This window comes from Esox lucius, chromosome 2 (assembly GCF_011004845.1).
Source record: "Esox lucius isolate fEsoLuc1 chromosome 2, fEsoLuc1.pri, whole genome shotgun sequence".
In the NCBI taxonomy this organism is placed as follows: domain Eukaryota; kingdom Metazoa; phylum Chordata; class Actinopteri; order Esociformes; family Esocidae; genus Esox; species Esox lucius.
In genome coordinates, this window is record NC_047570.1 from 7334510 (window position 1) to 7359844 (window position 25335).

Here is a 25335-nt window from a genome sequence, read left to right on the forward strand (position 1 = left end):
CCTTTGCCCACACCCACTGTAACTGTTACCATGGTGGTGGGGTTAGTTCTTGGTTAGTTTGTGTAGAATTGCAAAATAAAGACAGCTAATTGTATAGATCTACTTACATGTCCCTCGTCTGCAGGTATTCCACGCAAAGTTGGAATTGCGCACTCTTTACAGCCAACAACAGCACAGTTTAAGTGGTGCTTCGACATGGTGCTTCTGAATCAGTAACAACATGGAGGATATCAGAGAAGAAGTTACTGCTGTACCTGGTGGGTGGAGCCTATAGACGGTGGAGACATTAGGTATGCTCTGTTGGGAGGGGGTGGAGGGTGGGAATATTCAAATTTTTGACGTCACAGTCCGAATAGTTTTCTAACAGCTCACCCAGAGACTGAAGACAGAGGACATTCAGAAACCCATATCTCACTCAAAACCGCATGGATGTTTTTTTTCCAAAGTTTGTATGCATGTGGAAGCACCAGAGACACAAAAGAATACCCCAAAACCCAGAAAAGTAATTTTTTTCATAATATGGGCACTTTAAAATAATAAACTTAGATTGGCAAACACAACGTGCCATTGGAACACAGCACTTATTGTTGCTGATAATAGGCCTCTGTACACTTATGTAGATATTACATTAGAATTCAGCTGTCCAGCTACAACAGTCATTTCCAACATTAACAATGTCTACAATGTATTTCTGATCAATTCTATTTTATTTAAATAGACAAATGTGGTTTTCCTTCGAAAAACAAATACATTTCTTAGTGACACTATTGAAGGTGTGTCCCTTAAAATGTGTCTCATAATGTGGTTCAAGCATTGTGGTGTTTTTTCTGTTAAAAAGGTGTGATTTTGAAAGTTAAACAGGAATAATATTTTTATTTTTACCGAAGACACATTTTCTGACATTGACATTTTTGGGGGATTATAGTGATATAATCTTTTGGCCATATTTCTCAGCCTTAATTCATCCCCACTCCTATTTTCTCTCTACCTCTGGCTATCTCTCCTCATCTGTTTTTCTTCGTCCACTTACCTCAGCCCAGTCTGTGTATTTCACCAGCTTTTTTGTTGTTAGTACATGTGGTGCTGGCGCAGGGTGGGACTGATGTGACATTGTCATGCATGTCAGTGATGAGAGAGAATCTTCAAAGCTCTGCACTGAACAGTCTCTGACATAACACCTCTCTTCAAAATCTCTAAGAGTCTCCATTTTTAGGCACATGTATCCTGTGTTGTGACACATGCCATGCAGCCAGAAAGTGCAGAGATTATAAGAGCCTGCGAGAGAGTAAATCGGTGGTTGCTTGTGAGTCCTCATCAGCAGAAACACATTGTATATTGACTTTCAGTCTGTTAAGCAACGAGAGCGTGGTGTATGTGCATCCCATTTAGGAGGTCACGACTCCGTGGCCCAGAGCCTTCATCTGGCAACATTACTAGGATTCAGAGATAGTTGCCCACTGGTTAGATGTGGCATTGTCTTTTATTCCCCTCTCTGTCTGTCCTTCAGCCAATGTCTCCGTTAAACCGCAGTACCGTTTTCTGGATCTTTAACCTTTAGCTGCATTTCCTATTTTCTGAACGTACATATTTTCAGAAGCGACATGACATTTTGGAGATTATTCTCTGTTTTAGCTCTTGCGTCAGGCATGTTCACAGCTCATTAGCAGTGCCGCAGTCTCCCACCATGCTGACTAGCACACCTTCTGTCAGCTATACAAGCGACGAGCTGATTGGCACTGATGAGTCGAGAGCGAGGGGGAGAGAGGCCAAGTAATAAAGAACACAGCGATGTACCGATAGGCTGTCTAGAACAGCTGACGTCTTTCCTCCCGGCGTTTTCATGTTTGCTCGCGCATACGCATTTTTGTCTGTTAACTTGGGCGAGGGTGACTGCACAGCCATCCTGGTGTGTGTGTGTGTGTGTGTGTGCGTGCACGCACGCATGCGTGCTGCTGAGGTGCATGGTCTCTGATTAACATCTACTGATCAGATACGAATCTGGCCTCATCACATTTCCTCTGCTGCTCTCAGGCTTCGCCTCTTCCTCGGCCTCCCAGGATGTGGGTGTGCATGTCTATCTGTCCACAAGTGCGTGTGTGTGTTCTTTAGTGTTTTCCATTTGCGGTACTGGTTGCATGATTGGCCTTGTCCTTGGGATGGCCAGATACCCGTGTTATATCAGCCCATGGAGATTGAGACGTTGGAAAAACACTGTCTTAATCTCTATTGTCTAGACACCATATCTGAAGGTATGCCCTCACTGCTCTTTCCCATTAGTCAGTGGCCTGGCTGGCCTTGTCTGTAGACTAAGGAGGTTGTCACTGAAAGATCCAGAGCTCAAGACCAGACCCGCTCTCTTTCCAGTCCAGATTTGTTTTTTTTCTTCCTAACTTTCTTTAATGCTCTCTCATTTCTAATTTTATGAAATGTTCTTTATTCCTCTGTTTTTGTCTTTTTTTAAATCAAAGAATTCTTCAAATAATTTTTCCCTTGCACTAGACATTTTATAATAACCAATTGATTCTGCCTCATCCCATCCAGTCACAAAAGGCTGTGTAGATTTGAAGATCAAGTCTTCCTCCTAGGCCATCCGGCTGTTTTCCAGACTGCATGTCCAACCAGGAAGTCATGTCAGTGCATGTAAGGACATGGTCATCAAGTCTGATGACTTCAACTTTTGCAGGCGCCTGACCCCGTCTGAGGGAGTTGCTAGAGAGTGGAGAGACAAGACAATCCGTACTGACGATCACTCCCTGGGCACTTCTTGGCCAATATTCCAATTTTATATCTACTTTTCCCATGGTATTTTTCTGTTTCATTTGACAGGAAACTGGCGATAGATAGAGGAAAGAAGCTTAGACCACTGGACAAGCCACATATTTAAAGATATTACTATCTATTTCCCTATTTCTTTCTTAATCAAGTTCTGTATATTTAATTTTTTCTTCTATTTCTTTTCCCATCTGTCCCTCTTCTAGTGCAAGCATTGTTACTCTAGCTACCTAGTTTAATCATAACAGAATGTGTCCATCTAAGAGTAGTTGTGCCATTTTTATGTTTTTGGGCAAACACCCAAACACACACCGTGTCCATATTTTACATACACACACACACACACGTACGTACGTGCGTACAGATACAATATAATCCTGTCTTGCCTCTTTCTTTCTCTCTTACTGTCTTGCTCTTTCTTTCTCTTTTCCCCTCTGATTCTCTCCTCTCGCTGGCAGCTGTTTGTCTTTGATGTTTATTCACAGGAGTGTTGTTATGGAGATCCTGGGAGTTGGGGCCTGCCTACCATTTTGTTAGAATTCCTCACTTTGCTAAGGCAATTACACACACACACACACACACACACACACACCCCGGAAAGTGTTGCAGGCAAAATGCAAGGTTATGGTGTATTAAGCTAAAAACAAATGTCTCTTAAATGAAGTCAGCAACTGCTCTTTTTTTCCCCGACGATTTGCCTGAAGTGCTTTGATTAATAAAATATTTCAGTTTTTCTCCCCTTCCGTGAAGGACTGTAGATGACAAAATATGTTTATTAAAGATTCGATTCGATTACGTTTGCGGAGCCATCACTCTGACAATTGGGCTGGTCACTGAGCTGTGCGGTGGGATGAGGAGGGATGAGGACGCTGGGTCTTTGACTCTCCCAGGTTCTGGACCGGCTCCAGTTTGGACGGCAACTTGACCGTAAGGCTCTGGATTGTGTTCGAAATTAGACACTGCTTCAGAGATTTAAGCCCTGTGTGCAAAAGTCTAAATTCTGAACGGCCCCCTCCCCGCGCACACACCCACACGCACACACTCACCCTCACCCTCAAGGCGCCAGTCTCTCTGTCAGGTCTGGGGGCTGTTCTGTTCTCTGTCCCTGGCTTGGCAGATGGTATTCATTTACTTGAATGCAAAGAGGCCTGATAGGCTGACTGAGATGGCAGCACTGAGGTGCTGTGTTCCCTAAACATCTGCATAGATACTCTGCTGGGCTGTGTGTGTGTGTGTGTGTGGCCGGCCACGGGTGGGCACCGGGCGCTGTGTACTGGGGTGTTTCGGTGAGTCAGACCTAGGGCGTCTCAGCACGGGTGAAAAAGATCATGTAACAAAGCTTTTTATTCTCTGTCCCTCCCAATGTGAACACTCTCTGTCCCTCCCCATGTGAAAACACACTCTGTCCCTCCCCATGTGAACACTCTCTGTCCCTCCCCATGTGGACACTCTCTGTCCCTCCCCATGTGAACACTCTCTGTCCCTCCCCATGTGAACACTCTCTGTCCCTCCCCATGTGAACACTCTCTGTCCCTCCCCATGTGAACACACACTCTGTCCCTCCCCATGTGAACACACACTCTGTCCCTCCCCATGTGAACACTCTCTGTCCCTCCCCATGTGAACACACACTCTGTCCCTCCCCATGTGAACACTCTCTGTCCCTCCCCATGTGGACACTCTCTGTCCCTCCCCATGTGAACACACACTCTGTCCCTCCCCATGTGAACACTCTCTGTCCCTCCCCATGTGAACACTCTCTGTCCCTCCCCATGTGAACACACACTCTGTCCCTCCCCATGTGAACACACTCTGTCCCTCCCCATGTGAACACTCTCTGTCCCTCCCCATGTGAACACACACTCTGTCCCTCCCCATGTGAACACACACTCTGTCCCTCCCCATTTCAAAACACTCTTTGTCCCTCCCCATTTCAAAACACTCTCTGTCCCTCCCCATTTGAACACACACTCTGTCCCTCCCCATGTGAACACACTCTCCCTCCCCATGTTAAAACACTCTCCCTCCCCATGCTCTGTCTGTCTGACTTTCTCTTTTCACCAAGTCGCGCTCGCGTTGTTTCAGTTGCTGTCATGTTTCCAACTGTTTTGCCCCTCCACCTTCTCTCAGTTTTTCCCCTCCACCTTCTCTCAGTTTTGCCCCTCCACCTTCTCTCAGTTTTGCCCCTCCACTTTCTCTCAGTTTTGCCCCTCCACCTTCTCTCAGTTTTGCCCCTCCACCTTCTCTCTTGTCTTGGACCGACCAAACACGTCACTTTACAGCAACAGCCTGAACCAGAACTCAAAAGGGTCTGCGGCAGATTCAGGAGGCTTTACTAAACCATAACCATGCATCCATAACTATTGGGGCCAGCTTATCATCCCAATCCTTTGTATACTCACATATCCCAATGCTGTGCAACTGAAACTCTATAAGATCTGTCCCATTAGCTACTTAAATAGATACCCTATTGGACTGTCATGCAAAATGACAGGACGGATTCCGGGATTAAACCGTTAACCAAATGGAAGTCTTTGCTGAGCATATTGAGCTTTAGCAACGAGAACAGAAACACTTCAGACAGAATGAGTGTATTGAAAGAGACAGTGTGTGTGTTCAGGGCTCTGACTGCTGAGTGACTTGTGTTTTCTTCTAGAAAGTAATACAGCTTGCTGAGGGCTAAACAAACTTTGGATGAACTCTATTCACTTTAAAATTCTCTCTAGGCAATTAAAATGCCAGTTCTGGGGTTAGGAGCTATGGGGTGGGGGGGGGGTTCAGGCTTCACAGGAAAAGTTGGGGGGGGGGGGTACACCCGCAGCACCAGAGTGCAAATATCACTCGGACTAGATGAAGAGCATAGTTCGATTTTAATTGTACTAGTGAGCTGGGGAGCATTTTATGGAGTCGTAATTGAAACTCGCTTCTCTTGTGCTATTTGCATGAGGCCGGTTGTAAAAGAAATTCCTAAATGTATTATGAAAGTAAGATAAGATTCTGTGCTGCAAAATTATGCGGAGACAGTTTTTTTTATTCATGGATGAGTACAAACGACAACGAGTTCCACAGCTATGTTTTAATGGCATTTTCATATGCAAATGGATATCCCTAGTCAAACTTGTTTTCTATACAGAGTTCAATATAGGACACGAGTAGGGTCAAATTCACTCTGAGGTTAACATGAGTACATGAAACTATGTTACCTAATAGGTTCTATATTTTTTTGTGTATGGGTAGGAAACTGCATGAATCTTGTCCAATGCAGAATAGATGGCCATGTCTCTAATAAGGCTTTTTAGTCCTTAAGCAGCAAAGCGTACTTAAACCATGACACTGCCACCACCATGTTTGACCATTGTTAGGATGTTTTTGGTGCTTGGCCGAAAACATTTACTTTTAACTAATCTGTCCATTGAACATTGTGCGAATCATCACTGGCAAACTAAAGTAAAGCATGCGTGTTCTTCTTTGTGAGTAGAGGGTTTTGCCATGATTCACATTATTGCCTAGTATCTTTCTGATGATTGAGTTATAAACACTGACCTCAGCTAAGTGAGGGATGCCTGCAGATATCTGGATGTTGTTCTTTACGACATCCTGGATGATTTTACTCTTTGCTCTTAGAGATTTTGGCAGAAAAGCTACTGACATAAAATGTCTCCCTTTTATACCTATGGCTCTGACTGTTGTTTGGTGGAACCCAGTGCCTTATAAATGGATATGTAACCCTTAACAGACTGTCAGACATTTATTTTTATTGTGGCGTGATGTGGCTTTGGAACCTATGGTGACATCTTCAATCTATTCATAAATCTAATCATTTTATATTTGGCAGGGCTAGCTGAAATTAGGCTTGAATCTTTACAAAGATATTCAAACACCTGATCCTATTAACAAAATGTATTGGTTTGTATTAACGGAGGCAATAACACCCACGAAGATTTGAGGAGTTTTGAAATAAGCAACTTTGGTGGCATTTTCTGTCCACTACAATCCCAAAATAGATTTGCAGAATGTGTTACAGTATTTCCTGATATTTGTTATACCAAAATGATTTGTGTCTGTATTCAACTGGTAACTGTATAACTCATGTACAATGATACTGTCTATTATGATCACTTAATATCTGATAGTCTTTCTCAGAATAGGTCCACAAATAAGGATAATTACTATATTTTTAAAATATATACTGTATTTATTTTCTGTTAAACCAAGCATTCTCTTAAAAGGGACATTTCATGTTTGGAGATTCTAACAAACTTCTGTGAATATGTTCTCTCTCCACAAAAAAGATTTCCATAGACAATAGTTGTAAGTCCACTTTTGTGGTCTACGGGGTATTTAAAATCAAGTTTGTTTTGTCCATTCTTCCCAGTTGTGGCTTTGGATGCAAATAGAACACCTGTAATGCTGGAATTGCCTTTAGTGATTTTCTGTTCTAGGTGTATGCAACATACCTGTGTCTTTCTCCCATGCTCCCATTGGCAGTGACCCAAGGCTGTTTTCATGGGACCTAAAAGTTCAGATGGCTATCTTTGTTTGTGCTTTTGCTGCAAGGATTGATGATGGTTATCATCTCAATGCAGCCCTGAGTCCATCTGATAATGGTTATCATCTCAATGCTGCCCTGAGTCCATCTGATGATGGTTATCATCTCAATGCTGCCCTGAGTCCATCTGATGATGGTTATCATCTCAATGCTGCCCTGAGTCCATCTGATGATGGTTATCGTCTCAATGCTGCCCTGAGTCCATCTGATGATGGTTATCGTCTCAATGCTGCCCTGAGTCCATCTGATGATGGTTATCGTCTCAATGCAGCCCTGAGTCCATCTGATGATGGTTATCGTCTCAATGCTGCCCTGGGTCCATCTGATGACGCTTATCATCTCAATGCTGCCCTGGGTCCATCTGATGACGGTTATCGTCTCAATGCTGCCCTGGGTCCATCTGATGACGGTTATCGTCTCAATGCTGCCCTGAGTCCATCTGATGACGGTTATCATCTCAATGCTGCCCTGAGTCCATCTGATGACGGTTATCATCTCAATGCTGCCCTGAGTCCATCTGATGACGGTTATCATCTCAATGCAGCCCTGAGTCCATCTGATGACGGTTATCATCTCAATGCAGCCCTGAGTCCATCTGATGACGGTTATCATCTCAATGCAGCCCTGAGTCCATCTGATGACGGTTATCATCTCAATGCAGCCCTGAGTCCATCTGATGACGGTTATCATCTCAATGCTGCCCTGAGTCCATCTGATGACGGTTATCATCTCAATACAGCCCTGAGTCCATCTGATGACGGTTATCATCTCAATATAGCCCTGAATCCATCTCAGAAAAAACTCTGAATGAAGGATGAAAAGCGGATGCTCCTTTATTGGGGGATAAATGGGTTTGCCTGGTATTATTAAGTTAATGCATGTTATTTTTTGGTGAGTGTGTGTGTGTGTGTGTGTGTGTGTGTGTGTGTGTGTTTTCAATATATGTCTATTGATAGGCTAGGTTGCCAGCCTGCAGGCAATCTCCCCAGTCAAATGTCTTCTTAGCCTTCCGCCTAGATAAAGGCTCCATTTTCTCCCTGTTTACGTGTGTGTGTGTGTGTGTGTGTGGGTTTGTGTGTGGGTGTGTGTGTGTGTGGGTGGGGGGCGGTTCTGTCTGTGTATGAATGTGTTTGTGTGTAGGCCTTCGCTGGCTACAGGGCTTTATCTGATAGGACCCGCTTTGAGACAGAGTGTGTCGACTGTCTGTGGGTAGGGTGTTGAGGGATGTGTGTGTGTGTGTGTGCTTGTGTATGTGTTATCTGTGACAGATAGTAGACATGAGCAGACAGTGCGTCGCGTCTGTCATCGTTCCCAAGTGCTGGCTTCAGGGGAAACGTCTTTGAGGGCATGTGTGTTACTCTGCGTGTATGGTTGCCAGTGTGATTGCGTGTCTTTGGGTTTGAAAGCGAATGCTAGTGCCTGTGAGAGTGTGTGTATGTGTGTCTGTGCATTCATGTGTGTGTGCCAGCATCCATCCTTAGACATGGCTTTCCATGTACAGTATACTGCTGTTTGGGCTACACCTCACAAGGCCGTGCTGAAGCCCAGGTGGGGTTGGGTGTGTCAGTCTGTCAAATGTGGGGTCACAGACAGGTGAGGGGAGACCTGGGGGACATCTGATTCTACCTTGGCTCCGATCCCTCTTGCCAGTGACACGAATCTTCCCACAGCAGGTTAAACAATGGCAGAGAAACCCTAACTTGTCTCTCTCTGTCTTTCTTTGTATAGGAAACATTTGTATTATTTAAATAAATAATAATGAACTAGCACAAACAAATCTGAAATGTGTTTACATTACACTCTATTTTCTTTCAAACTGAGAATGTTTTAAGTTTCTGGCATTGTACCAAGTTTCAAAAGTGATATTATTAGCTATGTGCATTGTTGTAACAATGTGCCAAAAGTTCTCTCTCTTTCCCAATGTTTCTGCTGCCAAGCTGAAGGGGCAATATTAGCAGTCAGCTCACTTCACTGCCTCATCGTTTTCATATTTTTGGTTGTGGTTCTCAGTCAACCATTTATTCCAATTTTTTGTTGTCTCATCTTTTGTATCTATCCTTCATCCCCCCCATTTTCCATTTCAGTTTTTTTCAAGTCTGTTTTCTTTTCTCTCTTTGTATCTCTTCTTTCTATCTGAATCAGTCATATTGTTGTCCACATAGGTGTGGTGATTGACTGTGCGTGTTATCCTCTGATAGATAGTGGGAAATGTGAAGCTAGCCAGCCTCTTTATCTCCGGACTATCTTCTTTGGGTGATACGATAAATGTGTTCTCTCCGCTGTCATCTTTATTGCTCGTTTGGCACTTTGGCAGAGCGTTTCCCCCCTTTTCACCCTTCTCCCTCCTCTGTTCATCCTCTTTTGATGATGACTGAGAGTACAGAGCATTCTGGGTTGCGTGGTGGACTTAAGAGAAAGGAATTTGATGTTGACTGAGGCCAAAGTGATGGAGCAGGAAGAAAGACTAGTCTGTATTTTTATTTACTGCTGAGCGGCCTCAGTACTCCCTGTTTGTCATGCCCTAAGCTGCCACAATTACAGACTAGATCTGTGACCAACCGTTATGGATGATAACTGTCATGAAAGGAAAATAACTGTTGTTTTTTGCTGAACAAACTGTTGTCTACTGATTGGACAGTCAGGTATTACTGTTGTTGAATCCATTTCTGAGGTAACAGATTCTTAAAGAGACCCTGCGTCTTAACTTTTTTGTTAACCTCTTGCTTTTTCCAAGGTTTAAATTGAAAAAAACAAAACGCAAATTAAAACATTGTAAAACATTATTATATTATGATAATACATATAGTATGGGGAAGGGGCACGTACAGTGTGAGTTAATGAAAGGAACGAGAAAGCAGCAAAGTCTGCTGGCCTTATAAACTAACGCATTGCTTGTTATTTATAATTTATTTGGATTACTTAGTAGCGGTACTAAGCCCATCCATACTGAGAGAAGATTAAGCTTGCTAACATTGGTTATTAGCTATATAGATAGCCTTCTGGTTTGGTGCAGTAGCATGTTCTTCTTATTTTACATTTTTTTTTGTGTTCATTTTAATTCAATCTTCAATTTTCTTAGCCAATGAGTACCACATGGAGGTTAATGTGAAATTTAGTTTAGTGAAATTTGATGTTCTTGTGATTGGATGAAAACATGCTATACATGCCGATTCACATGACATTTTATTATGTTTTATCTTAATATTTTAATGGAAAACCAATGTTAAAATGGCTGTTTAAAATTGGACATTTGTGACAAGATTAGTCCTACCTAATTTAGCCACAAAGTCCCTTTTTAAATTAGGGCTGCCCCGAAACAAGGGTATCTTTTTATTTGAGACATTTTATTGGGTTAAATGTTGTAATGTGGATTTACAGAATGTAAGCACACCCTAGGTATAAAATAACTGAACTATTGGACGAAATAATTAGATACACAAATTATTAGAGTAGAAGCCAGAAATCACGATAACAAGAGATAGCAAAGATAACAGAATAAGTATTGTTGGTAGAGCATGGGGCTTGCAACAGCAGGATTGTGAGTTCAATTCCCATTGGGGACCGTATGAAAATGTATGTTCTGTATGCACTACAATAATTCAATTGGGAGAAATTTAGTTTGCTGTGTTACTCGTAAAAAAATCGAAACGTTATTATTATTTTATTTTTTGTAACTTCTCTGGAGTCCTGAGCAAGCAGTCACATGACCTGCTTTTATACAGCCCAGGTTTCAGGATTGTCAAATGGCTGCAACTCCGTAGTCCCTTTAACAACAAAGTACATTTGCTGGTCATTGCTCAAACAAACAACAAAGATGTTGTAGTGAATGAGACCCCTCACTGCAGCAGCTACAGAGAAATCGAATGAGTGGAGCTGAGGAGAAAATGTGTTTCTTTACAAAAATAAAGAGGGCGGGGGATGAAAAGATGACACTCAGTGAACTACACTTCCTGTGGACTGTCTGGATGGAAAACATTAATACTTTTTCAGTCTTCTTATTGTGAATCATCTCCCCTCCCTCATCATTTCTCTCTGATTTTTCTATCCCTGTGTTTTTCCCAGCGAGCCAGGCATCATGGGTCAAACCCCACCAGCAGTAGCCGAGCTGTATTAATTAAGAGCAACCTCTAACTTGTTCTGAAGTCAGCTGGGTTCCCTTTGCCCTCAGCATTGATTCTTCCAGCTTCCTACTGGGGGATAAAGACGTATTAAACTACAGCTAGAGCAGAGGATGAAACCAGAACAACCACTTCACACCACCTCTTCCCTCATGTTCTCTTTGTGGAGGATAAGCAGATGTTTGTGATTTTGTGAGAGCTTGGGCAGATAAGGTTTTTTATTGGGATATGATAGTTAATAAGGATTATGAGCCAGTGGGTTATGCTAGGGGGATTAGGAGGATGAGATGGAATGGGATGGGGGCAAGATGGGCGGGCGGGGTCTAAAGGGATATGTGGTGAAGGTTGATATACCCCAAATCCTTTTATACGGGTGCTTTGATGAGATTTATAGATTTGAATAAAGTGTGTGGCTTTGATACCTGTGGTGACAACTTCAATCTATAAATGTATACACAATTTTTTGATTTTAGTGTTTTATAATTTTACTGTTGAGGGAGCTGTAAACTAATTATTTTCAATTACTTATTATATATAGTAAATTTTTACACATTGATATACTGTATTAACTAGATAGCATTGCTGCAAACAAAACATATAGGGGCAATGAAGTCCACACTATCAATTGACAGTTACAGAAGCGGTGGTCGGAGCAATGTATTTTCCCTTCTCCAGCCTGCCAGAAGGGAAATTCACTCGACCAATCATTCGGCCAGCTGAATCCTCTTTCACTTTTCTTTTTTTTAATGTATTCTGCCATTTTTTCCTCTCAGCTTGTTTTATCAACGTGCCCAGGTCAGCGGTGGACCTTTAGGTAATTCTCTCTTTGCTGACAGTGGAGACAGAGCTCCAGGCCGACAGAAAGCCAATGTCTACAAAGACGCCATTAAATGTCCTTGACCACACAAATGGCACAGTGAATGAAATACATAACAAAGCAGTTGAAATGCACCTTGACCTTGTTCCTTTTGTCTCTTTCAAATCCAATCCCACTGCCATTAAAGATGAAGTCCTGCGTTCCAATTATTGTCCTGAATTCCTTCAAACCCAAAATTTTTATATTACTGCATTTCGTCACTTGTCAATTGTTTGTGCCCTTGGATTCTATTGTATAGGATTTTTTTGTTATACTATTGTTTGCAATATTTTCTTAATCTCTGGGGAAAATGCTTTGCATTGCCATTCCTTCCTCGGGCCCAATGAGCAGCCAGCCTAACCTAATGCTGCACTGCTGCTTGTATGTCAATATCTATACCAGAACCCAAAAGGCTAGTTTAATAAACTGTTGTGCATTCATCGATTCTCACTTTTACATCCACATTTCATTGGCTTTCTGGGTCCCAGAAGGACTGGCAGACTGTCGGATTGAATTGGACAGAATACCAAAATTACCTCCATACTCCTTTGCAGTTCTCATTCACATGTTCCAAAATCAGCAGAGTTCAATTCGAGATAGAGTGGGGCAATTGATTCAAGATCAATTATTCTAATCTTGTTTAGGCGGGGATCGATCATATTAATGACTCGTGATTGGCTGGACTTAATTAGTGCAGGTCCTGTTCCACGCTCTGCTTTAGGCAGGGGTTGTTATGTGACCCCTTGGTGATTCAGATCGACCATATTTTGGTTCCTGTTTCTCTTAGAAGAGCAGCGCTAACGACCCCCCAGGACAATGTCTGTACCAGCCATTAGATGTCAAGTCTCTGTCATGTCCCATGTGTCTTTTTTAGCCGACATACCAGCACAGCGATCCATGATCCAGACTGACAGACAACGTGAATGTCCTTCCCCATGTTAAAAGACAGAGTTAATGTGTGTGTTTCAGACCCAGTTCATGTGTTTGCGGGGCTACGAATTTACAAGCTAAAGTTGGTTTGGGGTTTTAATAGCCATAACTGTGACAGCTACCTTACTCTCACCTCTAGATGCGCCTTGTCTTTCTAAGCTCTTTGTTCTCCTTGTTTCTTCTTCCTTGTCACATCCTCCCTGACCCCCCTGCCTTCATCCACAGCAGTCCTTCCATTCTCATTAAACGAGCAGAGACCGCATGAAGGAGAGAGTGATGGAGGTAGCGAGAGAGCGATGGAGGGAGAGATGGAGATGTAGAGGGGGAGGGAGGTGAAGAAAGAGAGCGAGTTAAGGAGGGGTGAAGGCAGTTGAGGGGACTGTTTTTTCCCAGGGCTTTTAAAGCTTTCTTCCTAGGGGGAACAACGTTTGTGAAGTGAAATGAATATTGGTGTGGCGTGCGTGAGTGCATGCATGCGTTTGTGTGTTTGTGTCTCTTGGTGGAGTAGGGTCGGGGCTGTGTGTGTGTGTGTGTGTGTGTGTGTTTACAGTCTCTCGCGCTAATGCTGCTAGTCTGAAGTAACTGCACAGTGTCGGAAGAGAGCTGACATTTCGGCAGGTTGGAAGAGTTCCTCTTCTGAGACTGCTGTGACATAGTCGGGGGTGTTGGTTTGCCTCCATTAATGACATCAAGACGGAATACGCAGCCTGCCGAGCCTCTAACTGGGTCTTATTAGAACAACGACAACAGTGACTCACTGACCTTCACAAGTGGAAGCTCACCGTTTGCCCTGTTCCTGAGTTCTCTCGCTTTCTGTCTGCCCCTTTTCACCTCCTCTCCTCTGCCTTTTCTCCCTCCTTTCGTTTCATGGAACATTCATGGGTATGTTTAGTGGGCCATCCACCTGGCACTTGGCTGGCGCCCCCGCCATCTTGTGTACCAGCTGCTTGTGACTTGCCCCCCTGCGTCGCTGACAGCTGGCTGCTCTGGAGAGGGGGAGGGGTCCATGGGGAAGATGCCACCCCAACATGACGGCCCTTGTCCCTGGGAATGGCTGTCACATGAGTCCCTGGAGGTGTGGACGGTTAGCAGGGTGACTCATAATGATAAGGGTCCCATTTATAGAACCGACTGAAGGAGCGAGACACGAGAAAACTGAGATAGACTCATGGACTAATCAGCGGTGACGAGAGAGACGGGCGACTTTGACTCGTGGCTGAGTCAGATAAGGAGAGAATGCGAAGTGTCTTTTCTTCACCTCTGAATGGATGCTGGCTTCTTCGGGTTGACACCGTGGCACATCACAAAGAAAATCTGTCAAATGTCACTGACCCATAAAACTCACAGAGGCGAAGTTATTAACTCTGCGGAGACACCCACGCACACGTGCGCACCGGCACGGTCACACGCATGCACACGCACACGCTAACATGCGCAAATACATACACAAACAAACACACTGAGTCGCCACGGTCCTGTGCACATCTCGCCACCACCCAGCAAGGGCGCGCCAACTCCAGAGGTCCAGGGCCTTGGAGAGCATGTGCTGGGAGAGTGCACGAGAGGTGCTACCTGTAATCTTGGAGGGGAAGCTAGGAGGGCCACACCCACCCCACTCTCATTAGGATGGTGTGGTCAGTTTTAAAAGGAGAAGGAAAAAAGACCAACAAATATCATGCCCTGTTTTTTCTGCTCTTTACCGCACAGACTGCTGACCCTGGGACCTCACCATCTGCCAAGTCAAACCTGCACCAACAGCTGAACGCCACCTCGTCCATGTTCTCCTAATTTATGTAATACCATTTTGTTTTTTGTTTCCTTCATCCTGTTTCCCTGTTTTCTTTAGTAAAATGCCCAAAGCTTACACACTACCACGCTTTGTGCTCCTGTAACAATGCACAAGCACACACAACCCCAAGAAAGCACCGGAGCATCAGGCCAGGCTGTCGCCACTCAGCCTGTACGCCTAATCGATGTCTGGAATGCTCCATTCTTCTCACCCCGCAAACTCTTTCTCAGGGAATGGGAGTGAAGTCGCTTGTGGAATTGACAGAACGGTGACAGTCAACCTTTTTTTCTGTTGCTCACGCCCTCCTCCCCCACCTTTCTGTCCCATCCCTCTCACACTGTGTCGCTCGCAGAGAGAAAATTGTCATATCTGGCTTTGTCTTGAGCCTAATGTTGCATGACCTAATTCTGCTGAGATAGGCACACCTGGCATTAGATGAATCTGCCCTGGGCACACCTGGTGCTATGGGGATTTGATGAAGCTGGGATGGACACAGCTGAAAGAGAGATGGGGACATGGGGGAATTGGATTCACAAGAGACAGCAGTTTCAAGCAGTACCGGCTGCAGCTCTGCGCCACTGAGCTCAGCTGTCAGCTTATTGACATACAGAGAGAGACCGTTCACCTTTTGGAGTACAGATGCCAAGGTGTCCGTCTATAACAGGAACTGATGTAGTTACGATGTTGTAGCCACTCCCCTTTGCACGTCAGTTTAAACGCTGTACCCCCAGATAATTACTAGCCCTAAACCCCTCGACTCCATTTTAAACAAAGTTCTTTAACACAGTTTGCTTCTTAGCCTCAAGGTAACTCAGAGAGTACCACAATAAACATGCCCTTGCTTATAACACCCAAACTTGACACAGGCCTTTGTGCCTACACACATTTTGCCCCAAGCATGCGCTTAACTTCCTACGTTCTCTCCTCCTGCCAGCGAATCAGCAATCTTAGACTCCCACTGACTGAATGTAGGTGTTGAATCTCTTTCTTTCCCTGCACAGTAAAATCCAGTTGAGTTGCTCCTCTGATTTTCAACCAGTGTGAAGTGACCTTATTTATGCCGTGCCCTGTGTGTTGCTGGCTCAGAATGATTCCATGCTGTAGGGTGAAAAGCTAATTGAATGGTCATAAACTCTCACTGATATGTTTAACATACATGCCTTACCCTAACCAACCCCTCTCTCAGTTGAACCGGTCAAGGGGTCAAACATAGCTTCTGGCAGAGATGGGGACAAGTCACACATGGTCAAGTCCAAGCAAGTCTCGAGTCTTAACCATCAAGTCTCGAGTCAAGTCTCAGGTCAAAGTTCAGATAAATCAAGCAAGTCAAGTCAAGGGTTCACCCTAAGCAAGTCAAGTCGAGTCCTTATAAGTTTCAAGTCAAGTCACAGTAATAAAGAGATGAACACACACACACACTGTCCTCTGTTTCTGACGTGCGCTCGGTGCGAAGCTCGATTTCAAAATCAAATATTTTTCTCCTCCGCGGAACAATTTTTGGGGGGGACGAAGCGGAGGGATCTTGAATCAGCCTGAAGGGTTGTATTCGCTATAACAACCGCCTCGCAATACCTTAATTCGCTTATTACATGGCTACCTACCAAATAAATCAATAATTTGACACAAAATATTGATTTCAAAAGGAATTTATTGATTTAAAAACGATTGTATTGCTTCCTCTAAAGAAAATAGTCCGTTCCGTCTCTGGTTAGAATCCTGCTGCGTTCATGGCATCGCGCTGTTTTTCATGGCAACGGTCTGTTATCAAGAAATAACACGCATTCTGCACTGGAATTCAGCCAATCCATGTAATAAGGGCTAATAATAACAACCTTATAAACTAATTATTGTGACCAAAAAACTGCCTAATATGTAATTACACTGTAATTATTCTTGTCTGTATGAGTAAAAAAAAAAAACTCTTCGAAATGTTTAGGTGCTAGTAATCACATCGGTGCCTCCATGTTAGCCTTTCATGCAGTAAAGTTAACTGTTATGGTGTAAGCACAATGCTTTTTAGTTTCCACACGCAGTCCACAAACACTTGAAAATGCCCACATTTAATACAGACATTATAGCCTACGTGTTATATACATGCCCGCTCATTTTAAGATGCCCATCAACATCAAAATTCAGGCTATGCCACTGTTATAGTCAAATTCCCTTACATCTATTTACCAGACGTATTCAGTAATGATAATGATCACATTTCTAACAAGAAAAAAACAAACATAATATGCAACCAAGGCCAAATTATGACAAACAAAAGATTAATTCATTACATTAGTAACTTAATCGTTATAGATCTTAGTGAAACTGAATATAAAGAGATTACTTTCTTACCTTTCCTTGTGGTTCTTAAAATAACGAATGAAATTTGACGTTGTTGCATATTTTGCATCTGGCAAATCTTTTTTTATTCACACGGTCCAGTTCAAAGTCCTTGTATCCAAACGATACTAATTGTGGAGCTCGACTAACGTTACTGTCTGCCATGTTTGGCGCGGTTTGAATTGTGGAGCGTTAAAGGCACATACGCTGATTAGTGGTGCTGATGTCACAACATGTAAAATAATTTTATTTCTGTTTGTTTATTATAAGTTCAAGTCATTGTCGAGTCTTCCACTTCAAGTCAAGTCTCAAGTAACTTGTTCTCAAGTCAAAGTCAAGTCAAGTCATTTTCCTACTTTAATCAAGCAAAGTCACAAGTCCTGAAAATTGTGACTCGAGTCAGACTCGACCCTCTGGCTTCTGGCTTTCTGTGTTGTGGAGGCTGCTTTCCTCCGACTGGGCATTGGAATCAGTTTTGAACTCTGGCATCAACGAAACGACACAGAGGAGAAATAGCCAGGATGGTCGGTCATTAATTGAGAAGGGGGAAGTGCATTTCACAACATCCTTTTACAGTAGAGTTTGCCTCACCTTGCCTTTTCAAAGATGACAATATCAGGAAAAGACAATCTAGTGTTGAAACATTCACAGATCGGGGCACAGTAGGTTTCGCACTGCTGATGGGTACAAGTAGTCGTCTGGGAACAGACGTCAGACATGACAAAGCTCCTTGTCTTCCTCTCTGCATTGGCTTCCCTGGCTGGCGCAGCATGCTATAAGATCTGGCTCCACAGGCATGCCAGGGTCCATATTGTTATTCAAAGCACGGCATATCTCCCCGCTTTCCGACAGTGTGCTTTTTATTGTATTCTCTTTCCACCGATAGCATAGACAGGGCGTTTAGGGAAGACACGTTAAGGTTCCCATGGCTACAGTGGATTTACTGAATGGCGTTTTGAACCATTTGAATTGAGCTTTTTTTGCGTGGCATTCCCCTGGTTGGTTGAAACAGGTGAAACATTGTGGAGTCACTTTGTATGCTGTGCAACTTCTGAATTCCTGCGGCTGAGAGAAGCGGATCTTCTTTAGGAAGAGCTTTTTGGAGGCCAGCTGTGTGAAATAACTCGTCCTCTAAGAGAAGAGGAGAACAGACGACACCCGGCAGGCTCTCATCAAAGCAGCCTGTTATCAAGCCACTCTGTTCCTAGAGACAGGCCTGTCTGCAAGCCTTTTGTCTCAAGCTACACTTACAACCAGAACAGGTGTTATTGCCTCGCCTTCATTAAAACACCCTCCCTGGCCTCCCCCAGCCCCCCCCCCCTCAACAAGATGTTTGTTGTATCGCGTTCTTTGGGAGAGGGGCGAAGTGGGATTTACTCATCTCTGAATTCATTATCTGCCTATTACCATCCCAGGCACCTGGGTCCCAGATGATACTCCCCCACTGTCCTAACCGTGCATTGCAAAGAAGTGACTGTCTGGCTGTCGTTCTGTCTGGCTGGTTGTTTTGTCCCTAGAATCCTGCCGCCAAGCTCCGCGCAAGCCTGGTGGCTAAGCTCCATCACATAATACACCGAGTACAGAGCACAATGGAGCAGGGATTTCAGTGCTGAAAAGATGACGTGTGGGCGGGAGTATGTCTCCCCATGTGGACAATGCGAAGTAGACGTTAATGCAAATGTGTTGCTCACCGATACATCACCCCAGAGCGTTTCGCTGTCCTGTCCGTCTCGGGGAGTAAAGCTGCTGATGTGTATCGATCGCGAAAAGGGTAACTCAGCACATCTCCATGATTATGGGACCAGGGCGGGGGGTCGGAGGCTCTGGAACGGGGCCCCTGGTGTTTAGCTGTAGGGGTTAGCATGGAATTAATCGGCCCAGATCACAATCAATGGCTTGTCCTTTTTGTTATTTGCATCAGGTTTTGATAAGCTCATCCTCATTGTGCGCGCTATTGATGTTCCCCCCGGGGCACAACCCCCAGGCTACGCGGATCATCACCCGTGTTTGTAATGGGTAAATGTAGCTGTGATGCGTGTTCATTGGGCAGGGGGCTTGCCACCATCCAGTCACCCTCCACTTGAACACTGCTGCTTTGCTCGTCCGAGCTTGGCCCTGGGAGCTATTTTTATCTTGACAGGGTTCACGTTTGTCTCATTTGAAAAGCTTTCACGGGATTGGATGGCCTTCCACCAAGACATAATGGCACATCAAGTGTGTCTCAAACGGCTTCCAGAATGCTAACATTGAGACAGTCTCACCCGCGTACGAATCCTCCACTCATACAGCCAACCTATATTAATCTTGTTTCCAGCCGCATGTCTGTGCCAAGTACTACTTTCTTAGAGTGATGAGCTTTGCAAGCCAGGTTAGTGACTGTGGATTCACAACCAGCACAAGGGGGACTGGAATAGAAGCCGTCGGCAGTGTTTCAGTGCAGTATGCTGGATGTGCTGGCCTTTCGAAATGTTTTAATGAGTATCTATTTGGTCTGTAAGGTGTTTGTGCGTTTCAGCTCCCTCCCCATTGTGTGCGAGACACTTTGCTAAACCAACAGTGCTGTGACTGATTAGCCTGGCTCTGTCCTGGCTAATGAGGTCCTTGTTAAACTTTAATGTCTCTGTTCCGCCGTAGTCAGGGAGATTTAGCGCTGGCTCCTCAGGGGAAGATGCACCACACTGATTTGTGCCCCAGCGAGCAGAACACTGACATTGGCGTCATGTGGTCATAGGAGATACTCCGCCTGCCTGTAATGCCCCTAGCGGTGTTTATGTCCATCTGTGTTTATCTGCGTGTCTCTGTTTTTATTTGTGCGTGTCTTTGTGTGTACATGCTGCTTCTGTGTGTGTGTTTGTGTGTTTTCATGTTGTACTATCCTTGTGAGGACCCAAAATTCCCTGCAGATGTTTAGGCAGTTACAATTGGGCGTAGGGTTAGAATTCGGGTTCATGTAAGTTTGGGTTAGGATTTGTGGTTAGAATTAGCATTACGGTTAGGTTTTTTGGTTTATGGTGGTGTTTTATGGCAAAAATTATATTTTGTATGGGAATTATGTTTGGAGTCCTTATCAAGTAGTATATTAATATGTAAAATAGATGTGTGTGTTTGAATGTCTGCATAGGGGCAATGATGCAACTGAAATTAAATTACTATTGAGTCCCTCTACCCACATCCCCTCAATGTAGAGCTCAGCTTAATGCATGGCTGCTCTCAATACTGGGTCAAATACATCTGGCTCATTTTAGGAAATATCCATGATGGATCGCCTAACCAACCAACGTTCTTTTGATTTCAGTCACTCTTAAAGTATCTTTTTGGGTTTTTCAGAAAGCATTCAATAAAGTAAGACGATCTGTTTTGGTTTAAAGGGCTCCTCATTACACTGATGGTTTCATTTTGCTTGAATAGGAGGGAAGATCTCTGGAACAACCTCTGCTTTCAAATCTGTTATATTTGAAATTTTAGTCATTTAGCAGACGCTCCTATCCAGACCAGCTCACAGGAGCTGTTAGGGTCCCTTTTACAACATGGCTGCACATGGATTTGAACCAGCTGCTTTTATGGCCCTGCTCTCCAGCTACTAGGCTACCTGTCGCCTATTCTAACAGTAGTTTCTGTGGCTCCAACACAGACCGTGTACAGTACAGCATGCAGAATGATATGTCACAGAAGCCACGCTACGTACTTGCCCTCAATAATGGTCTCTGCCAAAAGCAATGAATAATGAAGCTCAGTGTTGCGTGTGTCTGCAAGCCGCCGTCGCCATTCTCTCATGTCACTTTAATGAATAATGGATCCCCCCGTTCCTTCTCCCTGTCTCCCCTTCTCCCTGTCTCCAGGGACCGCCACCCAAGGAATGACGAGCTGCGACAGAGAAGGAGTGAGGCGGGGAACATTGTGAACCGCAGCAGGACCTGAACCCCCAAAACACGTGGCTGATTTGGACGAGGGGAGGGGGAGGCGGAGGGGTGGGGCTGGGGAAAGAGGAAGACTAGGTGCAGGCTGGATTGAAGGACTGGATGCTAGCCCCACTGGGCCCCAGCAGGTCCCAGCTCCCACAGAGATGGCCTCCAACTTCAACGACATCGTCAAGCAGGGATACGTACGCATGCGCAGTCGGAAACTGGGGGTAAGTCAAATGCCAAGTTATTTTTTCTTTTTTTATGGGGGGGGCGGGGTCCAGGACGTACAATTGTGTATTTGCGTGTCTGCCGATAGGATGTGATGGGGAATAACAGGCAGACGTTTTTCTGTAGTGAAATTGAGTTGGTAGATGTATTCATTGATTTTTCTCTTCACCGCTATGGATATGAACATGAAGTATGCATATCACTAGACTATACACTATGCTAATGTGTATGAGTCAGGACTGGATGACGTGAGGAATTTTGAAATTAGACTTTTGGAAATGAGTCAGATTAATCATATGTCAATGAAGACAAATTAAATCACATACTAATACACTTATGAGAATGAGTCAGATTTGCCGAGGCTGCCTGATTACATTTGTGTTTTTCCTCTCCAGTGTTGTGCTATTTGTTTTGGTGGAGGAGAGCAATTGCTTTTTTATTTATTATAATTTCCTTAATCAAAGTTTATAACATGTACAGGTGGATGTAGAATGTTTAATATCATTATATCATTTGCTTTAATGCATCCACCAAAACTGCCTACCGTCACTCACGTTTCACATATTTCGCCACTTTGGGTCCCCAGTTCTTATATTCAATAACTGTCTGTGGTTTATATTTTGGTATGATACCCATGTATCGCAGGTAGTTAAATATGGTTGTAACTGCATTGTAAGTTATGACATTTATGCTCCAAGTTGTGGTAACAAGATTAAGGATACAAAATGTAATTGTATATTTTCAGGGAACAGCCTTCTCCAACTAGTTTGTTGTTCTTAACTTCATAACTCAACATATATTAGTGTATGAAACCATTTAAAAGGTTATGAGTATGACCACTACACAGGCATAGGGGTGATGTAATTTATGTATTCTGAGGAATATTCAGCGGTCAGTATTGATTCCCTTAGATCAGGGCTATCTTTAATCAATTGAAGATGGAACTAAAAGGTAAAAGGTAATGGCACTAAACATGTACATTTGCTATTTAGCTATGAATCAGAATTTTGGAAATTATCAGTCCATAGATGGGATTAGAAAGTATTGTTAAAAGTTTTGTGTTCTCAATTAGCCTGGCGTAAGCTGGCTAAACCAGGTAGCTAACATGCCAACCCTCAAAACACTAGTTTGCAAAGATCATTCATTAATGCGGAACCTCTCGTTGTAGACTCTCTTCAGCTCACCTCTAAGCTTTTTAATGGGATTTAGTTCAGGGGAATGGGATGGCCATCGCAACAACTTGATTCTGGGGTAAGTTAAACGTTTTTGTGTGGGTCTTGAGGAATGTTTAGGAATCACTGTCTTTGTAGAAGATCCAAAGATGACCTAGTGTTGGCCTCCTGGTAGAGTTCTAAAATCTTCTGGTACTTGACAGAGGGTCTATGATGATATGTATTCTACCAAGGTTCCCAGGGCTTTTGGAAGCAAAACAGCCCCATGGCATCATACGGTGGGGAGAACAAGTATTTGATACACTGATGATTTTGCAAGTTTTCCCACTTCCAAAGCATGTAGAGGTCTGTAATTTTTATCATGGTACTCTTCAACTGTGAGTGACGGAATCTAAAACATAAATGCAGAAAATCACATTGTATGATTTTTAAGTAATTAATTTGCATTTTATTGCATGACATAAGTATTTGATACATCAGAAAAGCAGAACTTAATATTTGGTAGAGAAACCTTTGTTTGCAATTAGAGATCATACGTTTCCTGTTTCCTGGTTTGCACACACTGCAGCAGGGATTTTGGCCCACTCCTCCATTCAGACCTTCTCCAGATCCTTCAGGTTTTGGGGCTATCGCCGGGCAATACGGACTTTTAGCTCCCTCCAAAGATTTTCTATTGGGTTCAGGTCAGGAGACTGCCTAGGCCACTCCAGGACCTTGAGATGCTTCTTACGGAGCCACTCCTTAGTTGCCCTGGCTGTGTGTTTCGGGTCGTTGTCATGCTGGAAGATCTTCAATGCTCGTACTGAGGGAAGGAGGTTGTTGGCCAATATCTCGCGATCCATCCTCCCCTCAATACGGTGCAGTCGTCCTGTCCCCTTTGCAGAAAAGCATCCCCAAAGAATGATGTTTCCACCTCCATGCTTCACTGTTGGGATGGTGTTCTTGGGGTTTTACTCATCCATCTTCTGCCTCCAAACACAGCGAGTGGAGTTTAGACCAAAAATATCTATTTTTGTCTCATCAGACCACATGACCTTCTCCCATTTCAGATGGGCCTGGGCATGTGCTGGCTTGAGCAGGGGGACCTTGCGGGCGCTGCAGGATTTTAATCCATGATGGCGTAGTGTGTTACTAATGGTTTTTTTTGGGACTGTGGTCCCAGCTCTCTTCAGGTCATTGACCAGGTCCTGCCGTGTAGTTCTGGGCTGCTCCCTCACCTTCCTCACGATCATTGATGCCCCACGAGGTGAGATCTTGCATGGAGCCCCAGACCGAGGGAGATTGACCGTCATCTTGAACCTCTTCCATTTTCTAATAATTGCGCCAACAGTTGTTGCCTTCTCACCAAGCTGCTTGCCTATTGTCCTGTAGCCCATCCCAGCCTTGTGCAGGTCTACAATTCTATCTCTGATGTCCTTACACAGCTCTCTGGTCTTGGCCATTGTGGAGAGGTTGAAGTCTGTTTGATTGAGTGTGTGGACAGGTGTCTTTTATACAGGTAACGAGTTCAAACAGGTGCAGTTAATACAGGTAATGAGTGGAGAACAGGAGGGCTTCTTAAAGAAAAACTAACAGGTCTGTGAGAGCCGGAATTCTTACTGGTTGGTATGTATTCAAATACTTATGTCATGCAATAAAATGCAGATTAATTATTTAAAAAATTTTGGTTTTAGATTCCGTCTCTCACAGTTGAAGTGTGCCTCTGATAAAAATTACAGACCTCTACATGCTTTGTAAGTAGGAAAACCTGCAAAATCGGCAGTGTATCAAATACTTGTTCTCCCCACTGTATATACCTGTATCAGTTGCCCCACCAATCTTGTTCTTTAATGTGCATTGGGCCAAAATGAGCTGTCAGCAGAGCTTTAAAATATGTTAGCCTTATATTTGACTAGTGTCTAGAATACAGTTTTAATCATTACTGATTCTCCTGCCAAATGTGCCTTTTAAAAAAATGAATATCTTCTTTCAACTATGGTAGCCAAAATAATGTGCAACTGGGACTACACAGCCAACGTTTTATGCATGAGCCTAAGTATGATGGGAGGTTAACTACACATGTGAAAATAAATATTTTATGCTATCACTTTGTGTCCCATTTACTCAAGAGTTTTCTCTACTTTGATACTTCGATATACAGTGCCCTCGGAATGGAATCATATCCCCTTTGACTTTCTCCATATTTTGTTGTGTTAGACTTAATTTATACATTTGAATGATTTTCCGTCAGTCTATACAGATTACCCCATAATGACAAAGCAAAAACACGTTTTTACAATTTATAAAAAAAAAGAAAATCTAATATCTTGTGTGCAAGTTTATACTATAAAGCTGTGGAAGCAGAGAAATGTTAGACAAGTTGACAAATACAAAACATTAACGTTTGTGCACCTACCCATCAATGGCCTACATTGCATCCTTTCAGTAAGCTCTTGGACTGCTTGTCCAAAAAAAATATAGGTAATGGATAATGGTTGGTAATGGTTGGTAATGGATTTGACGATGGGCTCCCCAACAATAAGAAAGAGGAAGAATGTTGACACCTTGTACATATCTAAATATATGAGCTGACAGGTATATTCAATAGCTCTATCAATCAAGGACAACTATGACACATTCAACTTCAAAAAGGGTATAACATAAAGGCTTAGTGAAATTAATCAAAATGTGACTACATTCATTTTTCAG

At 43.6% G+C, this 25335-nt stretch overlaps 1 protein-coding gene across 2 annotated transcripts in view; it reads left to right on the forward strand.

Annotated features, from left to right (window-relative positions):
* Window positions 1-25335, forward strand: part of dok4 (docking protein 4) — a 68434-nt gene that overhangs the window by 18008 nt on the left and 25091 nt on the right. The window contains exons 2-3 of one of the 2 annotated variants that reach the window (XM_020051933.2): window positions 14933-15018; window positions 21185-21474. In XM_020051933.2, coding sequence (XP_019907492.1) covers window positions 21409-21474 — 66 coding nt within the window. In that variant the 5' untranslated portion in view covers window positions 14933-15018; window positions 21185-21408. The remainder of the gene's footprint in view (window positions 1-14932; window positions 15019-21184; window positions 21475-25335) is intronic. The other variant, XM_010891394.3, reaches the window with a different exon arrangement.